Consider the following 17,649-nt stretch of genomic DNA (forward strand, 5'->3'; position numbering starts at 1 on the left):
AGTATTGTAATATCTGTGCCTTTATTTTTATTATTATAATAATACATTGTATATACATTTTCCATTTATGTTTTTCAGAAGTGAAAACTGCAAGGATGCACATGTCCTGACACAGAAACTTAGTTATGCTGAACAATTTCCTCTGCCAGTTTGATAGAAGCTTTTTAACTGTGTTGTCATCTTGTGGAATATAGGGAGGAACCTATCATGTCCCTTGCTAATCTTCAGCTTAGAGTATAACATGGAAAAGTCACATGATAGAAAAAGTCATTTTATTCATCTGAAGTATGGTTGCTGAACTTTAAAAAATAGTTTAATATTGTAATATGTAACAAAAGATTCAGAAGACTTACAAGAAATGTAGTATGTGTGTATATATATATATATATATATATATATATATATATATATATATATATATATATATATATATATATATATATATACTGAACAAAAAACCGTGTGGGAGAATACTTCCGATTTGTACATATATATATATATGTTGTGTTAAAAAATTTTCATTGTGTAATGAAATTATATAGGTAGTATTAGCCTTGAGCTGTATTATCAGGATTCATGAATTTTATCGATTATTTTTGCACTGTTAATCGTCGACAACGTGAAATTCAATTTGCACATGCATGCATGGTTCGACATATCCCGTGTAGTATTCGGTCAATTTTTTTTATTTGTCTTACTGACATTGTTGTCAAGTGAACGAAAACGCTTCAAAATTTGTAAAACAATTAACGTTTTTTACATTGTAGCATTTTTAGTATGCCAAGAATACCCAATAATTTACGCGAACGGGCGATTGGCATGCTTGATGCTGGCATGTCGACAGAAGACGTTGCAAGGCATGTTGGGAGTTCTAGTCGAGCGATACGAAATCTTCGCGTAAGATTTCGAACGACAGGAAGCACCAACGACTTGCCACCTCGTGGACGTCTGCGTGTTACAACACGTTGTCAAGACCGCTATATCATGAACAGGCATTTGCGCAATCGATTCCAAACTGCCACTGCTACTGCTGCTAACACACCTGGGCTTCACAATAACCGAATCAGTGGGCAAACTGTTCGTAATCGTCTGCGGGAGAACGGTTTACATGCACGACGTCCTTACGTCGGATGCGTTTTAACACAACGTCATCGTCTAAATCGTCTTAATTGGGCACGTGTACACACTCGTTGAATACGGCAACGCTGGAATACCGTTCTTTTTTCGGATGAATCCAGATTTTCTTTACAACGTGGTGATGGCAGGGTGCATGTCTACCGTTGGAGAAATGAACGCTATGCTGACTGTTGTGTTCTTGAACGAGATCGTTTCGGGGGTGGGGGTTCTGTCATGGTCTGGGCAGCCATTGCCCATGGTTATCGTTCACCACTAGTCGTCATTGATGGCAATATAAATGCTCAACGTTACCGCGATGACATTCTCGCTCATCACGTTATTCCTCTATTCCATAACAACGCCAACATCTCGATTTTTCAACATGATAATGCCACCTCTCATACAGCTAGACACACTGTAAATTTTCTTAGGACAAATAACATTGATTTCATTGATGACTGGCCCACTAAAAGTCCTGATCTCAACCCCATCGAGCATGCCTGGGATAGTCTGGACAGACGATTGAGGTGTCGTCCCAACCCACCCGCTAACGTCAACGAACTTCGTCAAGCGCTCATTCAGGAATGGAACAATATTCCACAGGCAGAAATCAACACTTTAGTCAATTCTATGCGCCTGCGATGCACTGCAGTGGTCAATTCAAGAGGTGGTCATACCAGTTATTAAGTGGGTGTTTTTATTTTTAACCCCTACCACACTTGGTCAAAATTTCTCCCAGTTTCTATTAATCTATGGCCATGATTTTTGCACCAAACGATGCATCATGGAACACTCTTTAAACGCATATATAACAATTATTCCACCGGTTTGTTTTCATCAAGTTATGTTCAAGCAAAGTTAGCGGAAGTTTCTTATTTTGTTCAATATATATATATATATATGATTTGCATGGTCATGAATATGAAGAAAAGCCTTATGAAAGCCTTAAAAAACCCAAGTAACCTTGAAAAGACCTTGGAGAAACCGTGTTTTGGCTTTGTAATTTGTTGAAAAGGCTCTAAGTTTGTATATGCTGAAAAAACTGTTTAAATTTCACAAAAGAATAAATTTAATATAAAAATTAGACAAAACTTAGTTTTGATTTTGTAAAATATCACTTTTGGAATTTCCAGAATTGTTTAGTTTTCCTAATTAAACTAATTCTGATAAAAAAAAATCAATAGTCAGAAATGGCTGAAATGGCTCAAATTAGGTATTCGGTCGAGAATTTATAGTCTGGCAACCAAATGGACTGACTATTTTATGTGAACATGCACTTGTTTTTAATGTTTTCTTTTGTACGAGAAATGCTTCAATACAGATGGCAGGGGACTATTTTGTGGTGTTTTCTGACATTTGTGTCGGTTATTTTGTCTTGATTCAGACATTTTGTCCATAAAATGCTACAACAAACATGTTTTAATTTAGGTTTTGCTAGATGTACTTTCCGATGTTCGCAACAAAGCCATGAGTATTCCTTCTTGATGGTTAATGTCACCAAAAGAACAGTTGACAGAAATAGAAATTAGCTGTGAAGGGATCACTTGCCACACCACCTTTTATAAAGGCTATTTGCTGAGCCACAAATGTGTCACTACTAGCAGTAAAACCACACATTTTCAAATAAGCATGGCTGAGTCGGGGCTAGCAATGGGTGCAGAAAACTCGCCAATTTATCTATTTAATTTAAAAAATGCAGAAACCCACCATTATTTAGCAAATAATATCAGTCATATGAAATTATTTCTCAAAATTAAAATTCGCCATATGTGTTTAAAATTTGTAATTGGCGAGTTGCAGAGCTAGACCTGTTGAGCGTTGATTCATGAAACGAACTTAGCTATAATCTTATAAAGAGGTAGACTCCATAACAGTTCAAGTAGTAATAGTGAAAGACAAGTAGGTGTATCGGTAATAGCAGGTTATACTGCCTTCTAGAAGTGGGGATATGGTAACAATAGGATCTGCAGTGTTATATGGCAGCCATATTGGATTTATGTAAATGAAAAGTCAAATTATAACCAATGTTGTTTTAAATGCATCTATATTTTCACGTAGAAGACAAGATAAGAAAAAAGGATCCTTATTTGTTAAGTGGCAGCCATACTGGATTTATGCAAATTTAAAAAAATGTGTAAAGTTGACAAAGTTCTTTTAGCGGATTCTTCATATTTATGGTCTTGTACACCAAAGACACAACAAAACACATTGTGTATACTACAAGTCTTTCCTTACAAATCCAGGCTAGTACACCAGTTCTCAAACTAATATTAACAAGCATTCTGAGAGTACTGCTAAAGCAATACAACTCCCCTACCATGGTCCAACAAATTTTCGTATCTCCTGAGTTAAGGGCCACAACTCTAAGAAAAACTTGATTTGTACCAGAACATGATAAAGTTCTACACAAAATTTCAGCTCAATATCTTGAGGCATTGCAAAAAAAGGCAGGAAAACAAATTGTGGTATCAAGTTCAATGGCATTTACTGTGTCCAAAATGGCTAAATTGTTATGAAAGTCAAACTTGATCGGAGCTATTAAGTAGATAAGCACAAGCCTCTGTTATTTCTACTGTCCAAAAGAAGTTCAAGCATGTCCATCACATGTCCAGTCTCTAGCAAGGGCAGTGGCTGGGCATCAGACAGAATACAGGCCTCTGTAAATGTGTCTGTCATTTGGAATGGCTTCTTCTAGAAATACTATAAATCTACCATGTAGTAGTCTGTCAAGTGCTTTGTAGGTAGTTATTTATTGCCTAAACTACTTGTACAAAGTATGACCTTCTATTGGTCAGCAGAAGGTTTTTCTTTTGCTTTGTGTGAGAAAGCTAATGTTCATTTTTTGTTTTGTGTTTGTTTAGCTGTCTTTTTTTACATGCCTTTTTAATCTTATTATAGTAATAAAGACCATTCTAACCATGCAATAAAAAAATAGATAATACTACATGAGTGGCTGTTAGATACCATTTATCTTACGAGTTGTTTAAAACATATTTAACAAGCAAATGTGAGTTGGATACGTTTTTAAACAAGTTGTAAAATTAATGGTATCTAATGGACACGAATGTACAGGAAGTATTCTATTTATTACATATCCTCAAAAAACAGTTTTGAAATAAATGTTTACGTCTTTTCCAACTAAAACCTGTTTATGGCCCTAGTGCTTGTAGTTAACTTAGGCATCACAGACAAAGTAAGTTTCTGGTAAATTTGTTCATCACAGAGTGATCGATTTAGATCATGGTTTTTTTTTTCTTCATTAGATGGTATAGCATTGGCGACCAGGTGCAGCCAGTTGTATGTCTATGAATTGTTATCGCACATATATGTGTTAACAGTATGTGTTTTCAAAAATAACAAAACATGTTTTGACCAATGGGTGTGTAAAAAATTGTTTATTGAACATATGTGTAAAACAAAATCTTGCATACATAGTTACATTTTCACTCAAATGACATCATGTCCCTAGCCAGGACACTCAATTCCAGACGGAGTAAGTTGTTTTATTTGATTAATTTTTTGTTAATCATACTATACAAAGGTGGTATGTGATAAATACAGAACCACATACCAGTTGTTTTCCCCATCGTATTTATTGCACCTTATTTATATTGTGCAAAATGTATGTCATATCGGTCTCGTGGTATAATATTCTTGTGGTCTATAAACTTGTGCAATAAACATGGGGAAAAGAACTGGCATGTGGTTCTGTATATATTTTAACTCATTTTCACATCCGTGGCATGTAACCCATTCATTTGGGAGGTGGGGTAGTGTACAGGTAGGCCAGTCGTAGATCATTCGTCATAGGTGCATGAATGGGGTTTTTTCACATTCTCAACCAGTGCCTGATGATATACATCAAAGGTTATGGTATGTACTACCCTGTCTGTGATTAAAGGTTAGAGTTAAAATTTTAAACATGCAAGATAGAATGCTATGGATATGATTAATTGATCCAAAAAATCCTTTAAAGTCATAGTCACAAAACGACAATTGATTAAAAATGTAGACAAATGGATTTGCCATGATTTGCATGAATGCTCATCATTTGTTATGCCACTGATGGTTTGTTTTAAAATAAAGCTGTCTGTTCAATACTTTATTGTGTATGTGTTTTATTTGTATTAAAACCTTGCAAAAATACATCTTGCAATTTTTGTAGTACCTCTGCCTTGTAAAAAGTTCATAAATCTGCAGTAGACATTTTATCAAGAGGTGATGTTTCATGACAGTCTGTAATCCATCAAATCTCATGGACTCAATGGGGAACAGGTAAAAGTGGATTTAAAATTGATTTCTACAGTTATTATTGAAGAGTTTAAGATTTCTCTATGTTAGTTCCGACGTAATGCGATTTGCTAAAGTTTACCTAGGGAAATCGCTATTGTACGCGTAAAAGACTATCCACACGAGTTGATACATTTAATCCCTTATCAAATTTCATGTAGTAAATGCACAAACACGTATAATTATCAGCGAAGCAATATACATTGAGACAAATAAGTTAATGTGTTGAAGAACATTATGAAACTAACAAATTTCTATCAAATCATTAATTTAAGACAAGCGTGTTTTTAACCACTGAAACTTCCTAAATCTACCTCGGTTTCATACAACACACATGGGTCATCAGATAAAGTCGCAAATTCAGGTTTTTACTCTGAAAAATAAAAAGTCACTATTTTTGCTTAATGTGGGTAACTTGATGGAATAAACACCTGGGAATCATGTCAGTGTTAGCAGCACACTTTTATTCAAATTTTAAATTTTTTTTTGTCAGTACCGTAACATGATTGTAAATTAATCATAAATTAATGACAAAACACATCGTCAAAATCCTTTATCCCTGACAAAATTTGAAAGGTTTTCTACAAGTTGGGGTTTGTTAAAGGAAAAAAAAAGAAAAGAAAATTGAATTGCAATAACATATGCAAATTAATTCCTGAACCACACAACAGCAAAATAAGTGATCTAAAATTCTTATTAAACAGTTCCATTCTTTTAAAATGCATATCTATTACTCTTCACCCTTATCCTCCCCCCCCCCCCCCCCCCTCCATTCCCAATCTTCCACACACATGCCTACTTGTACAATGCATGTCCCATATAGGGCGATCTGCAAAAATATATACCTTAGATAATATTATGCACATTTATTCAAGGTTAACTAGGGGGCGGGACGCAGCTCATTGGTAAAGCACTAGCATCATGCGCGGTCGGCCAAGGGTCGATTCCAGTCGGTGGGCCCATTGGGCTATTTCTCGTTACAGCCAGTGCTCCACAATCCTGTCTATGGGATGATGCATATGAAAGATCCCTAGCCAATCTGTTTCTTTTTTTTCTTGTGCTGGATTGTCGTTAAACACACATTCATTCATTCATACTTATGCAGGCGAGACGTAACCCAGTGGCAAAGTGCTTGCTTCATGCATGGTCGGTTTGGGATCGATCCCTGTCAGTGGGCCCATTGGGCTATTTCTCACTCCAACCAGCGCACCACAACTGGCACATCAAAGGCTGTGGTATGTGCTATCCTGTCAATGGGATGGTGCATATAAAAGTTCCCTTGCTGCTAATCGAAAATGAAGTGGCGACAGCGGGTTTCTTCTCAAATATCTGTGTGGTCCTTAACCATATGTCTGACGCCATATAACCGTAAATAAAATGTGTTGAGTGCGTCATTAAATAAACCATTTTCTTATTTCCTTCATTTATACTTATAGGGTATTAAACAAGTTTCCATTTCGTATCATGTTCATGTCCCGAGTGAAATAATTTTCAACTGTGACGAGCTTCAGCAAGTGACAATGAAAATATACTCAGCCTCAGTATTGAAGGGTCACTCATATTGTTAGTACTACACATGTTAATGATGCCCGTCCAACACACTGATTATGAAAGAAGGAATGTATGGCCTTCGTGGATTAGGCCCAGAGTGAGGTTTCCTAAGTAGCATTTGGATTTCAATATAAGTAATGGTACTTCCGGTTAGAAGCCACAATAAAATGGTAAAAGTTATGCAAACACATGTACCTACTACCACCTCAACATATAGGCTGTCACAACGCACCCATGTCTGAAATTCTGTACATGTATTTTGTGCCCGAGCAATGCGTTCTCACCATGGGTATAAAAGTGTGCATGATTGCCATCCACATTTTCACGCACACTTCAGTTGAAAATGCACCAATCGACGATGCCGAAATGTTGCGTATCACTTTGATATGTATCAAGATATTTTTAACCATATGGATAATAAATAAAAGATGCCTTGCTGCTAATCGGAAAAGGAAACACTACGCATGGCAGCTGCGGGTTCCCTCTCTCATTACCTGTGTGGTCCTTAACCATATGTCCCACGCCATATAACCGTATTTAAAATGTGCCGAATGCGTCGTTAAATAAAACATTCCTTCCTCCTTCAAAATTAACTAAGTTAATGTAGATTTATTTGTGGTTTACTTTTGTGCTTCATAAATATACTTAACTCCATAATATAAAGGTCAGTTTGAACAGTCTACACTTCGTGCATATAAAAGGTCCCTTTATGCATTAGCAAAAGTATAGTGGGTTTCTTCTGACGACTACGAGTTAGAATTACCAAATGTTTGACATCCAACAGCCGATGATTAATTAATTAATATGTTCTAGTGGTATCGTTAAACAAAACAAACACAATAAAACCGGCATTAACGTGTAGGAAATTTTGAGCATTGCCGAAGAGCCTATTTAAATATTCATTTGCTACTTTTCGCTGTTTAGTTGGCCGTATTTACTTCTAAAATATCACCTTTGAAACTTTTCTGAAGCAAATTTCATGCTGATCTAAATAGTATGTCCTAAATGTTGTTTATATGGGTGTGACACAGGAATACCGAAGTAATAACGGCAACTAGGTCAATGCATCTTCGCAATGTACAGGTTATCGCTGATTACTTATTTTCAAGTAATTTGACCTTTCGTTTTACAACATAGACATTTTATTCATATAAAAAGCAATACACATTTTGTGCCTACTTCTGACCTGAAATTCATATCATTATTGTTGTTGTTATTGATGTTAAACTGAGTTGAATTGAATTGGCGCGATCAATGGTCTGAATAAGTGAAATCGGTAATAATGATTAATATTGTCATTATTAAGCCAATAGGGACGGAACGTAGCCCAGTGGTAAAGCGCTCTTGATGCGCGGTCGGTCTGGGATCGATCCCCGTCGGTGGTCTCATTGGGCTACTTTTCGTTCCAGCCAATGCACCATGACTGGTACATGAAAGTCCGTGGTATGTAATATCCTGTCTGTGGGATGGTACATATGAAAGATTCATTGCTGTATTAGGAAAAATGTAGCGGGTTTCCTCTGATGACTTTATGTCTGAATTACCAAAAGTTTAACATCCAATAGCCGATGATTAATTAACCAATGTGCTCCAGTGGTGTCGTTAAACAAAACACATTTTATTTAGATAAATGACGTTCCATTTGTACTTCTTTTCACAAAAAACCAGAAATATTCATATTTATGTACTTACACCTCTTTATATCTACTCTTCCAAAAAAAAGTGGGGGAACCTGAAATATTAATGTTAATATCAATTATTAGACCGAACATACGTTTTGACCACAGACATCCTAGCAAAGAACGTTCAGGTCTTTTTATCAACACACCGAAACACATTCCATAGTTTGCACATGCATCACGCAGTTGCTCCGTACACGTGCCTGGAGTGTCATTCTCGATTTTGACAATTTCCAGAAAGGTCGATTAATCACTGTGGAACATTATTTCTGTCAATCTTTTTCATTCTGCTGTACATACAAATGCTATTGTTTTGTTTTTAGTAATTGAATTTGAATTTGCGATTTACTGATAAAAAAACGTTATCTTTCAAATTTTATTTCTGACCCCATTCGTCCTTCAAGATTTTTGGTGGTCAAGAAACCTACTGTAATACTAAACTACCTGTTGTAATGTTTGCCCAATTAATTCACTATTATTATATAACCATTCCTCATAGCTAATATACCTTACAATTTTGCCAATTGTAAATCCTTATTAGAGTTCCCCCTACTTTTTTTTGAAGAGTATATATATATATATATATAGACTAGACTTGATTAGACTTGACTCGATTCGACTCTATATATACACATACACACACATACACACCATTTAGGTTGTTTCTATGTTTTCTGCCAACAGATTCAGTGTCTTCTCAGAAACATCAAAAATACTGTTGAGACCGAAATGGGATACTTCTAGAGAGAATATCTTAGATGGATCGTCAGAATGCTTAGAAAAGTACATGACCAACAATGAATGACCAACAAAGAACTATCTGAAAGCAGCACCAATAATGTTACCATGGAATGAACCTGGCTAATGCATGGACTAGCTAGACTATTTAGTGATGTATCACAATGTGAGGGAAGAAGACTGGCAATAACCTAACAAGGACATGGTCATTAAGTATTAAGCATAGTGTCTCATTAATTTGATTTATTTACGAAAATACCTAGTAGGTGTAAAATATGTATTTCTAAATGCTTCGTATGGATTATTACGCCAGGAGTATCCTATGTTTTTAGGTCAGTGCCCACAGTTTAAAAACCTAACTGTCAATTTCCCCTCTAATCCAGAACTGACGTAACGTTTTGCCGTGGGATTATACTACATTTAAAATGGTTGGTTCATCAGCATATCAGCATATTATGAGGCTCTTTGACGTTTACTTCGTTATGCAAATGGTCTTAGGATACAATCGTCTGTATTAAGATTTAAAAAAAGGATTAATTTATAGCCAAAATGGAAAATAATACGGCTTTTAATATGCCAGTCGTGAAGCATTGTTCGAAAAAATAAAACCCTAGTACTGATGGCAGAAATAAGGGCACTTCATTGCGTAAACTGTCAGATTTTTAACCCATTATGTTCTGTCAATAATAACTCATAAACACGTGCGTCAAAGCAAAAATGAATCCAGGATCGTTAATTTAAACATAGAGCAAACTTATGGTAGAATCAGTAGATGAACCCATCCATAGTACATGTATTTGAAGGAAAGGTAATGTTTAGCGACACCTCGGTACAATTAGAAATACTTATATTAGATGTTAAAGGGGCATACCCTAGTTTTTAAACACTAACGCATATTTTTGACTATTATAACCGATTTTGATAACTTAAATCATATTTTACTTAGATTTTATTGTTTAGATTATCAATTCCGTACATTCGAAGTATTATTGGTCATCCTGGTGTTTTTAATATCACAAAATTCATTTTTTGTATTTTTAAAAACGCTCGTGCGTCTGAGAAGTAACACGTATGGAGTCGAGTTTTAGTCTGTTTTTAGAGGGTATTTCACCATTTCAAAGTCACACTCATGTTTCTCTCTATTGTAACTTTATCTAAATGTGTTATAGGTTTGTAGATTAACTAAACTTAGTGTTAATTTTCACGGGTTGAAACTAGGGTATGTCGCTTTAAGCGTGTGACTAAAATGCTTTCTTTGCAAAGTCAAGGAATAAATCCGCAACAGGCACATCAATTATTTTTATCAATTCGAATCTAAAGATCAAACGCTTGTTTATATACATTTTATATACATGGACGAGGGATTATTTAAGATTCCTTTGGTTTTGGAATAATTAAAACGCGTTCTAATGTTGATTCACAGCAGTTTCATCCGACTAGCAGGATGGGATGGGAACTAATTTTACGTGCCCCTATCCATCATGGTTCAGGCACGCCCACCACGGATTTAGCCTCTGACATCGCCAGTGACTAACTCCGGAGCAGGAGGGGGGGGGGGGGGGGTAAGTTTGAAGTGGGCAGAATTTGGAAAAAAGCCATTTAGTACGGTCTACGCCAGCGCGGACCAAATAGCAGACACTTCATAAAGCTTGAAGTACACCGAGTGGGAGCCGTGCTCTGATTGGCTGAATTTCGATTCCTCGGTGAAGCCTGTTTTTTACCTAAGTCTATGAAGATTAACTGCATACCTAGACATGTCCGGACTCTAAAATTTAACCCAAAGTAGGTAGGACTGCTCAGCCAAAAGGTTTTAAGGTGATTTTGAGCAATTGAACGGGCGCCAAAGTAAAATGCGTTAGACTGCTTATAAAAAAATAAACATAAGAATTTTGAACTGCTTCCAAAACGTTTAAAGTCTAACTAGCCCCAAAAAAAAGTTGGTACTCACGGAGGTGAAGGAGGTTGGCAAAGGGGAGCACGTCACGGTGTTCCGATGAAGTTAACAGCGTCAAAATGCGGGATGACCGACCGATATGGGGATGCTGCTAGCGCCTTGGCTGTTGAGCGGTACTCTTCCCCGGCTGTGATCTTGATCATTCGATGTATGGTCGGGTTGTCCATTTCTGGGAGTAGCAGTCCTTGGTTGTAAATTCCTTTTCGGCGTACTGTAAAACAGAGACCTCGGCCATCCCGCATTGTGACGTGGTGGAAACAGTAGTCTCCCTCTGTCGGGCTCGTTGGTAGCGGTTGAAATGCCTCGTGCTTGGGTTGCGTGAAGAGGAAGTTGACGTCCTCGATGTTGGTTTTGGAGAGCTGAGCGTGGCGTGCTGTTAGCTTGCCGGCCTTCAGTGACCAAGGCTCGTCCCCATCCATGTCCGGCTTCGGTGGTTGACTCGGAGGGCCTGGCTTGTCTGGTTGGCCACTCGGGGGAGTGGTTGCCTTCCGCTTCACCATGGCAATCTTTCGGGCCGGCGCCTCAACGGGTGCTGCCTGTATAATCGGCGGCACAACCGGAGGCGCTGAAGTCCTGGCCTGTGGAGTGGGTCTAGTCAGACCTTTGGTTGAAGTCGGGACGTCCGGGGCTGGTGCCTCTTCCGATCCTGTCTTCTTCCGGGGTACGGCGGTTGGCGGCGCAACAGAAGGAGTCGCTGCCGGCGGTTTAGCCGCCGGTTTTGGCTCCCCCTGTGCCTTCCCTGTCGCACGTCTCCTCCTCCTCCATCTTCCAGTCTTCGGTGGTACCGGGTCCCCGTACACCAAGGTCACGGAAGCCCGTGACCCGGTATACGTGACCCGGTATTCCAGCAACGCTCCGTAGGAGACCATAAGTCCCCCCAGGTGGGGGGGTAACGCGAGAGTACACTGACATACGTCCATCCTCATCGTGGTCAATTTCGAAGTGCAAGAATCGAATGCGACTAGCAGGTTGAGCAGAAATGGTTTTGCTTCATTTTATAACAAATATTTGTGCAAACTTTATGGTTTTAAAAGCCTTGTCAGTGCAGTCTTTTATGTAAAATATGGGTACGTTTTGCTTGTTGGTTTAGGGAGAACAAAACCGAATTCCTCTTGTGTTGGATGTTGTGGTCTTGTTATTGCTAGTTTACGGAGTGTTCACTAGTTAAACATTAGTACTAAACATTTATTAAGTAAATTATAATGTCCTACGTGCGTACCTCTGAACAAACACATGCATTTTGAAAAGTGAACTAGGGACAATCACATGTGTCTGTTTAACGCACACAAAAAAAGACAATAACACCACTGCTACAATCAAAATTTTATCCCTGAAATATTTTCAAATGTAAATTCGTAGGTGTATTCTGTAGGAGGTTTGGGTGTTTTTCTACATTTTTGTTTTAGTCTTGCATATATAGACCCATGTGAAAGTTCAAAAGAGGGGAAAAGCTTGTATCCAATACAGTACAAAATATTCCCCGCCTTGATTGTGTGCAAATAATAATGTTTGATTCGGTTTTAAAATCAATAATGAGACTTAAGGTGTGTTTTAATATTTCAGATAAATATCGTGTTTGTTTTTCCAAAAATATTTACTTAGTATTCCTAAATCTGTTCTTTTCAGGACATTTATTTATATTTTTTTATTTTTTGTTTTTATTACCGGAGAAACAAAAACACATTCTGATTTACACATACACTCCGTCAAAAAAGAAACGCATAGGCGAAATATTCATGGAATTATCTCTTTAATAGAAAGTAGCATAAATTCGTTATTTATGATCGTATCACAGTCAAATTTGACATGAGTATGTGATAATGTTCTTGCTTTAGACTGACGGCAGTGGAGGCGTTTTCGTCACCAAACAGCGTCGCACGAGGGCGCTGAAATCAGTACCTTGTTTGGCCACCAGCAGCAGCAGCAATCACTGCGCGACATCTCCTTGGCATAGACTGAATGTGTCTCTGAATCCGGGAACGTGGAAGCCTAGTCCATTCTTCCTGCAGTGCATGTGACAGTTGCGGAAGCGTCTCGGGCTCCGGGTCACGATGACGTACACGTCAGTCCAGTTCGTCCCATAGATGTTCAATGGGATTGAGATCTGGCGATCTTGATGGCCATATCAGCACATTAACGCCTCCACTGCCGTCAGTCCATAGCAAGAACATTGTTACATATTGATGTGAAATTTGAGTGTGATACTATCATAAATAAGGAAAATATGCCACTTTGTATTAAAGAGATAATTCCAAATATATATCGCCTATGCGTTTTGTTTTTTGACAGAGTATATATCTAAAAACATAAAATTTCAATCGACATAATTGTCAATTGATAGTAATGAATGGGGAGTGTATATTATATGTATAATAATAAATGGGGAGTGCAGATTATACGTATAGTAGTATAGTAATGAATGGGATTACACATTATATGTATAGTAATGAATGAGGGAGTGCAGATTATATGTATATAGTAATGAATGGGGAGTGCAGATTATATGTATGGTAATAAACCGAGAGTGTATATTATGTATATAAAAATGAATGGGGAGTGCAGATCTTATGTATAATAATGAATGGAAAGTGCAGCGTATATGTATAGTAATAAATGGGGAGAGTAGATTTTGCGTATAATAAGGAATGGGGTGTGTGTAGATTAGGTGTATAATAACGAATGTTGATGGTAGGTTATATGTATAATAATCCATGTGTATATTATTGTCTAATACGTTGATATCCACATATGTTACTAACATGCACGAAAATTAAGTTACCTATATTTGATCTTCATTCTCCTGTTCATTTTCCATTTGTAACGAAAAATCGTTTGCAAGGTCGTCTAAAATTCGCTTTTCTTCCATTGTCTTTTAGATCGTCCATCTAACTTCCTTTTGTTAAAACATTATAGATGTCGTGTATTAACATTTAATGACGGCTGTATTTCTAAACGTAAAGTTCTTGTTCCAGCTATCAGTGGGGCAGTAATTTAATTAAATTATTTCCCAGTACTTTAACCATTTATTTTTATAATATACTTTATTTCTACAAATAAAATACAAACTTTGTTTCTCCGTCTGGCATGTACATTAATATTTTTATTATATTGTTGTTGTTATAGATGTTATAGATGGTGTATGTTTTTTTTTGTTTTTTTTGTTTTTTTTTTATCTGTTTGCTGAAACCAGCTTGTTTGGTAATTTGCAATAAATTGAATTGAATTGAATTGAATTGAATTGTCGTTAAACAAACAATGGTTGTTCATGTCGGACCTTTAAGCATACAAGGTGGCACTTAACTGAGGTGGCGTGGGTCTGATGTAATTATTTTGTGATTATACAATATGAACCTGTTTAAGACCAAGCTTTGCAATGTTATCTCCACATAATTTCTGTCATATTAATCGGAAGTAAGGGAATTCAGTGATGGGTAAAGAGATTCTGAGATCCATCCGATCACCACATATGATGAGTTATTAGTTGTATTCTGCAAGTTTAGATTCGCCACTGACATTTATACCAACTGTTTGAAAGTGCACTGGCTATTCAAACGTCAAAAACACTAAAAATATATAATTATGTGAGTGCTTAAAAAATATTATACCCTACGAGTAATGGGGGAGTGCATATTATTCAGAGGGAGTGCATACTATACATATAATATAGACTGTGGGAGTATCTTACACGTATAATATGCACTGGGGGGTGCTTATTCTACGTATAATGTTGACTGGGGAGTGCAAATTATATGGGACACCGGAATTCACACCTTCCGACACCAACAGAGCAAATTAGGAACAAACGTGCATCCGACATCTGAAAACACTTCTTTACAACGACATTACATAATCAGAGATGCCAAAGCACGTTTGCAGTGTACATAGCCATTTGGCATCCTTGATCTCATCGCGAGCAGACAAGGTCACATGGTGTCCGAGTTACCGATGTGGGCTAAATCTGTAGACGTGTATTGCTTTTGAAAATAAACCTTTAGTCATTCGATTAAAAGATTAACTTCGAACAATCAAGTCTACTAGTTTTATGACATTTTATAAAGTGCACTGGTTACACTTTCAAATATAGATATATAGATAGATAGATAACAATTTAACGTGGCCATACACCACTAGGGTTTCGAAAACGCCCATCCAGAGTTCGACCTCTGATAAGATCGGTGGCCTGACTGTGGATGGGGGAGGATAGAGTTGAAAATGGACAGAATTTTGAAAATAGCTATTAGTTAATAGAATTAAAAAAAAAAGAAAAAAAAAAAAAGTTACAAACCAAAAATAAAAAGAATTGACTGCTCGGCCGAATATTTACATAATTTTGAGCATTTTAGAAGGACAGTCCAACAATAAATAAGAGAAAGAAGAATGGATCGGACTATTTAATAATATTAAAAAAAAGAGTAATTTCGACATAAAATTTTGAACGGAGGTCTAAAAGTTTAAAGTCCCATCTATATGGGCCGGGCCGGGGGGTGGGGGATGGGTGTGGGGTGTGTGTGGGGGTTGACTTTAAGGTGGGCGGAATTTGGAATACGAATTTAGTAGTTAGGTCAAAGACCTAAAGCCAAAATGAGCCCATTCATACTATTCATGTCTGGACAAAAATTTAAGTCCAAAGAATAAAATTAGAGTGATCGACCGAAAGGGTTTTAAGGTGATTTGAGCAATTTAGACAGGCTGTTAACAAAAAACAAAAACAAAAACAAAATGCCCTTGGAACGGTTGGCGACTACGGAGACGAGATGAAGTACTTGGCGTTGAACTGCGGCACCAGTTTCCTCCAACGGTGGGCTAGCAAGGTCTTAGCTAGCTCATCGTAATGGGCGCCGGCGATGATCTTCAGTAGTCCATGTCTTCGAAGAGTATTCCTTGTCTGTAGAGATCATCCCGGCGCGACGTCACAAGTCCAAACTTCCTGTCTCGTAGTTCCATGGTGTGGATGGCACACTGAACTCCGTCAGGAAACTTCTTAAACTTGCCCTCAAGAATGCCTCCCGGCAGTGAGCGAGGTGTCCCCGACCAAGTATCGAGCGTACTGGCCCTTGATCTTGGAGATGGCGAGGCTCCAGGCGGCGTCCCTGCCCCGGGCGGTCGCGGAAGGCCGGGCTTGGCTGGCTAGTCACTACTCGGTGGGGTGACGGCCGTCCGCTTCGCAGCAGCACCATCCATAGGGGTCTTGGAGGAGCCTCCCGAGGAATGGGGACTCGACGCCGACCGCTTCGAAGGGGTTGGAACAGGAGACGCACGCCGTGGAGTCTCGTAGATCGCTGTGTCCAACTGCGGCGTCGACTGGTCCACTGGCTCAGTCTGTTCAGAGGTGTCTGCGTCGGTTGGCACTGGTTCGTCGGGTCCCGGGGGTGGGGACGGCGACGCAGACAGGACCACCGCTTGCGGTTGAGCCGCCAGTTTAGGTCCCCCTGAGCCGCCAGTTTAGGTCCCCCCTGAGCCGTCCCTGGTACAGGTTTCCTCTTCCTCCTTCCTCTTCCCTTCCTCTTCGTCATGTTCGTTACCGCGTCGCCATACACCAAAGTCACGGTGACGGTTGCCCGTGACCCAATGTAAGCGACGCGGTACTCCAACAAAGAGTCATAGCTTGCAATAAGTACCCCCAGGTGGGGGAGGGGGGCAACCCGAGAGAGCAGAGCGACACGTCTTTTCTCATCGAAGGCATAGTCGGAATTGACACTTTCAAAACTGCGTGCGATTCGCATGGCGGCCATTTTCCAAGATGGCTGCCGCCATATTAAAGAAAGTCATATCTTTGCCAATTCTTCACACATTGATTTTGGTATTAAAACATATGTTCTTGTGGGTGAGGAAGATGACAAGCATGCTTCTAGACCAATTCGATGTATTCTAAAATACTTTTCAAGATGATTTAACAAAAATTAAGCACCTATCCCTGTATTCTTGACATACTAATATCATATTAACAATGCTGTACACAGATCTCCCTGGCACATGATTAATTTCATTGAAATTTACTGTTTAGAAATTTAAATAATTCTTCCATATAATTTGAAAACAATGAGTTTACTTGTAACACGTGTTTCAGAGTAAGCCGGTAGGGTTCAAACCCAGTGACCGTAATGGTACATAATCTGGTATATTATATAAGCTAAAATCAGTCGTGATGTTTTCTAAGACTGTTCTCTCATATCTTCTGGTATATTCCTCACATCTAATTTCAATTTTAATATTTCCTATAATTGATGAACCTCATATCAATTATTTAATCAATGCGGGTATGTATTCAGAGTAACTATGTCCTCTGCCAGTATGATTAAGTCTTACAAGATGTGTCCCTTT

The 17,649-nt window shown here is 38.2% G+C and overlaps 1 protein-coding gene across 1 annotated transcript in view; it reads left to right on the forward strand.

The window, feature by feature from the left end:
* LOC121384070 (GPI-anchor transamidase-like) overlaps positions 1–397 on the forward strand; it is a 50,650-nt gene extending 50,253 nt beyond the window's left edge. The window contains exon 9 of the mRNA XM_041514291.1: positions 79–397. Coding sequence (XP_041370225.1) covers positions 79–154 — 76 coding nt within the window. The 3' untranslated portion in view covers positions 155–397. The remainder of the gene's footprint in view (positions 1–78) is intronic.
* Positions 398–17,649: the final 17,252 nt, after the last annotated feature.

The sequence above is a fragment of the Gigantopelta aegis genome, chromosome 10, assembly GCF_016097555.1.
Source record: "Gigantopelta aegis isolate Gae_Host chromosome 10, Gae_host_genome, whole genome shotgun sequence".
NCBI classification, from domain to species: Eukaryota; Metazoa; Mollusca; class Gastropoda; order Neomphalida; family Peltospiridae; genus Gigantopelta; species Gigantopelta aegis.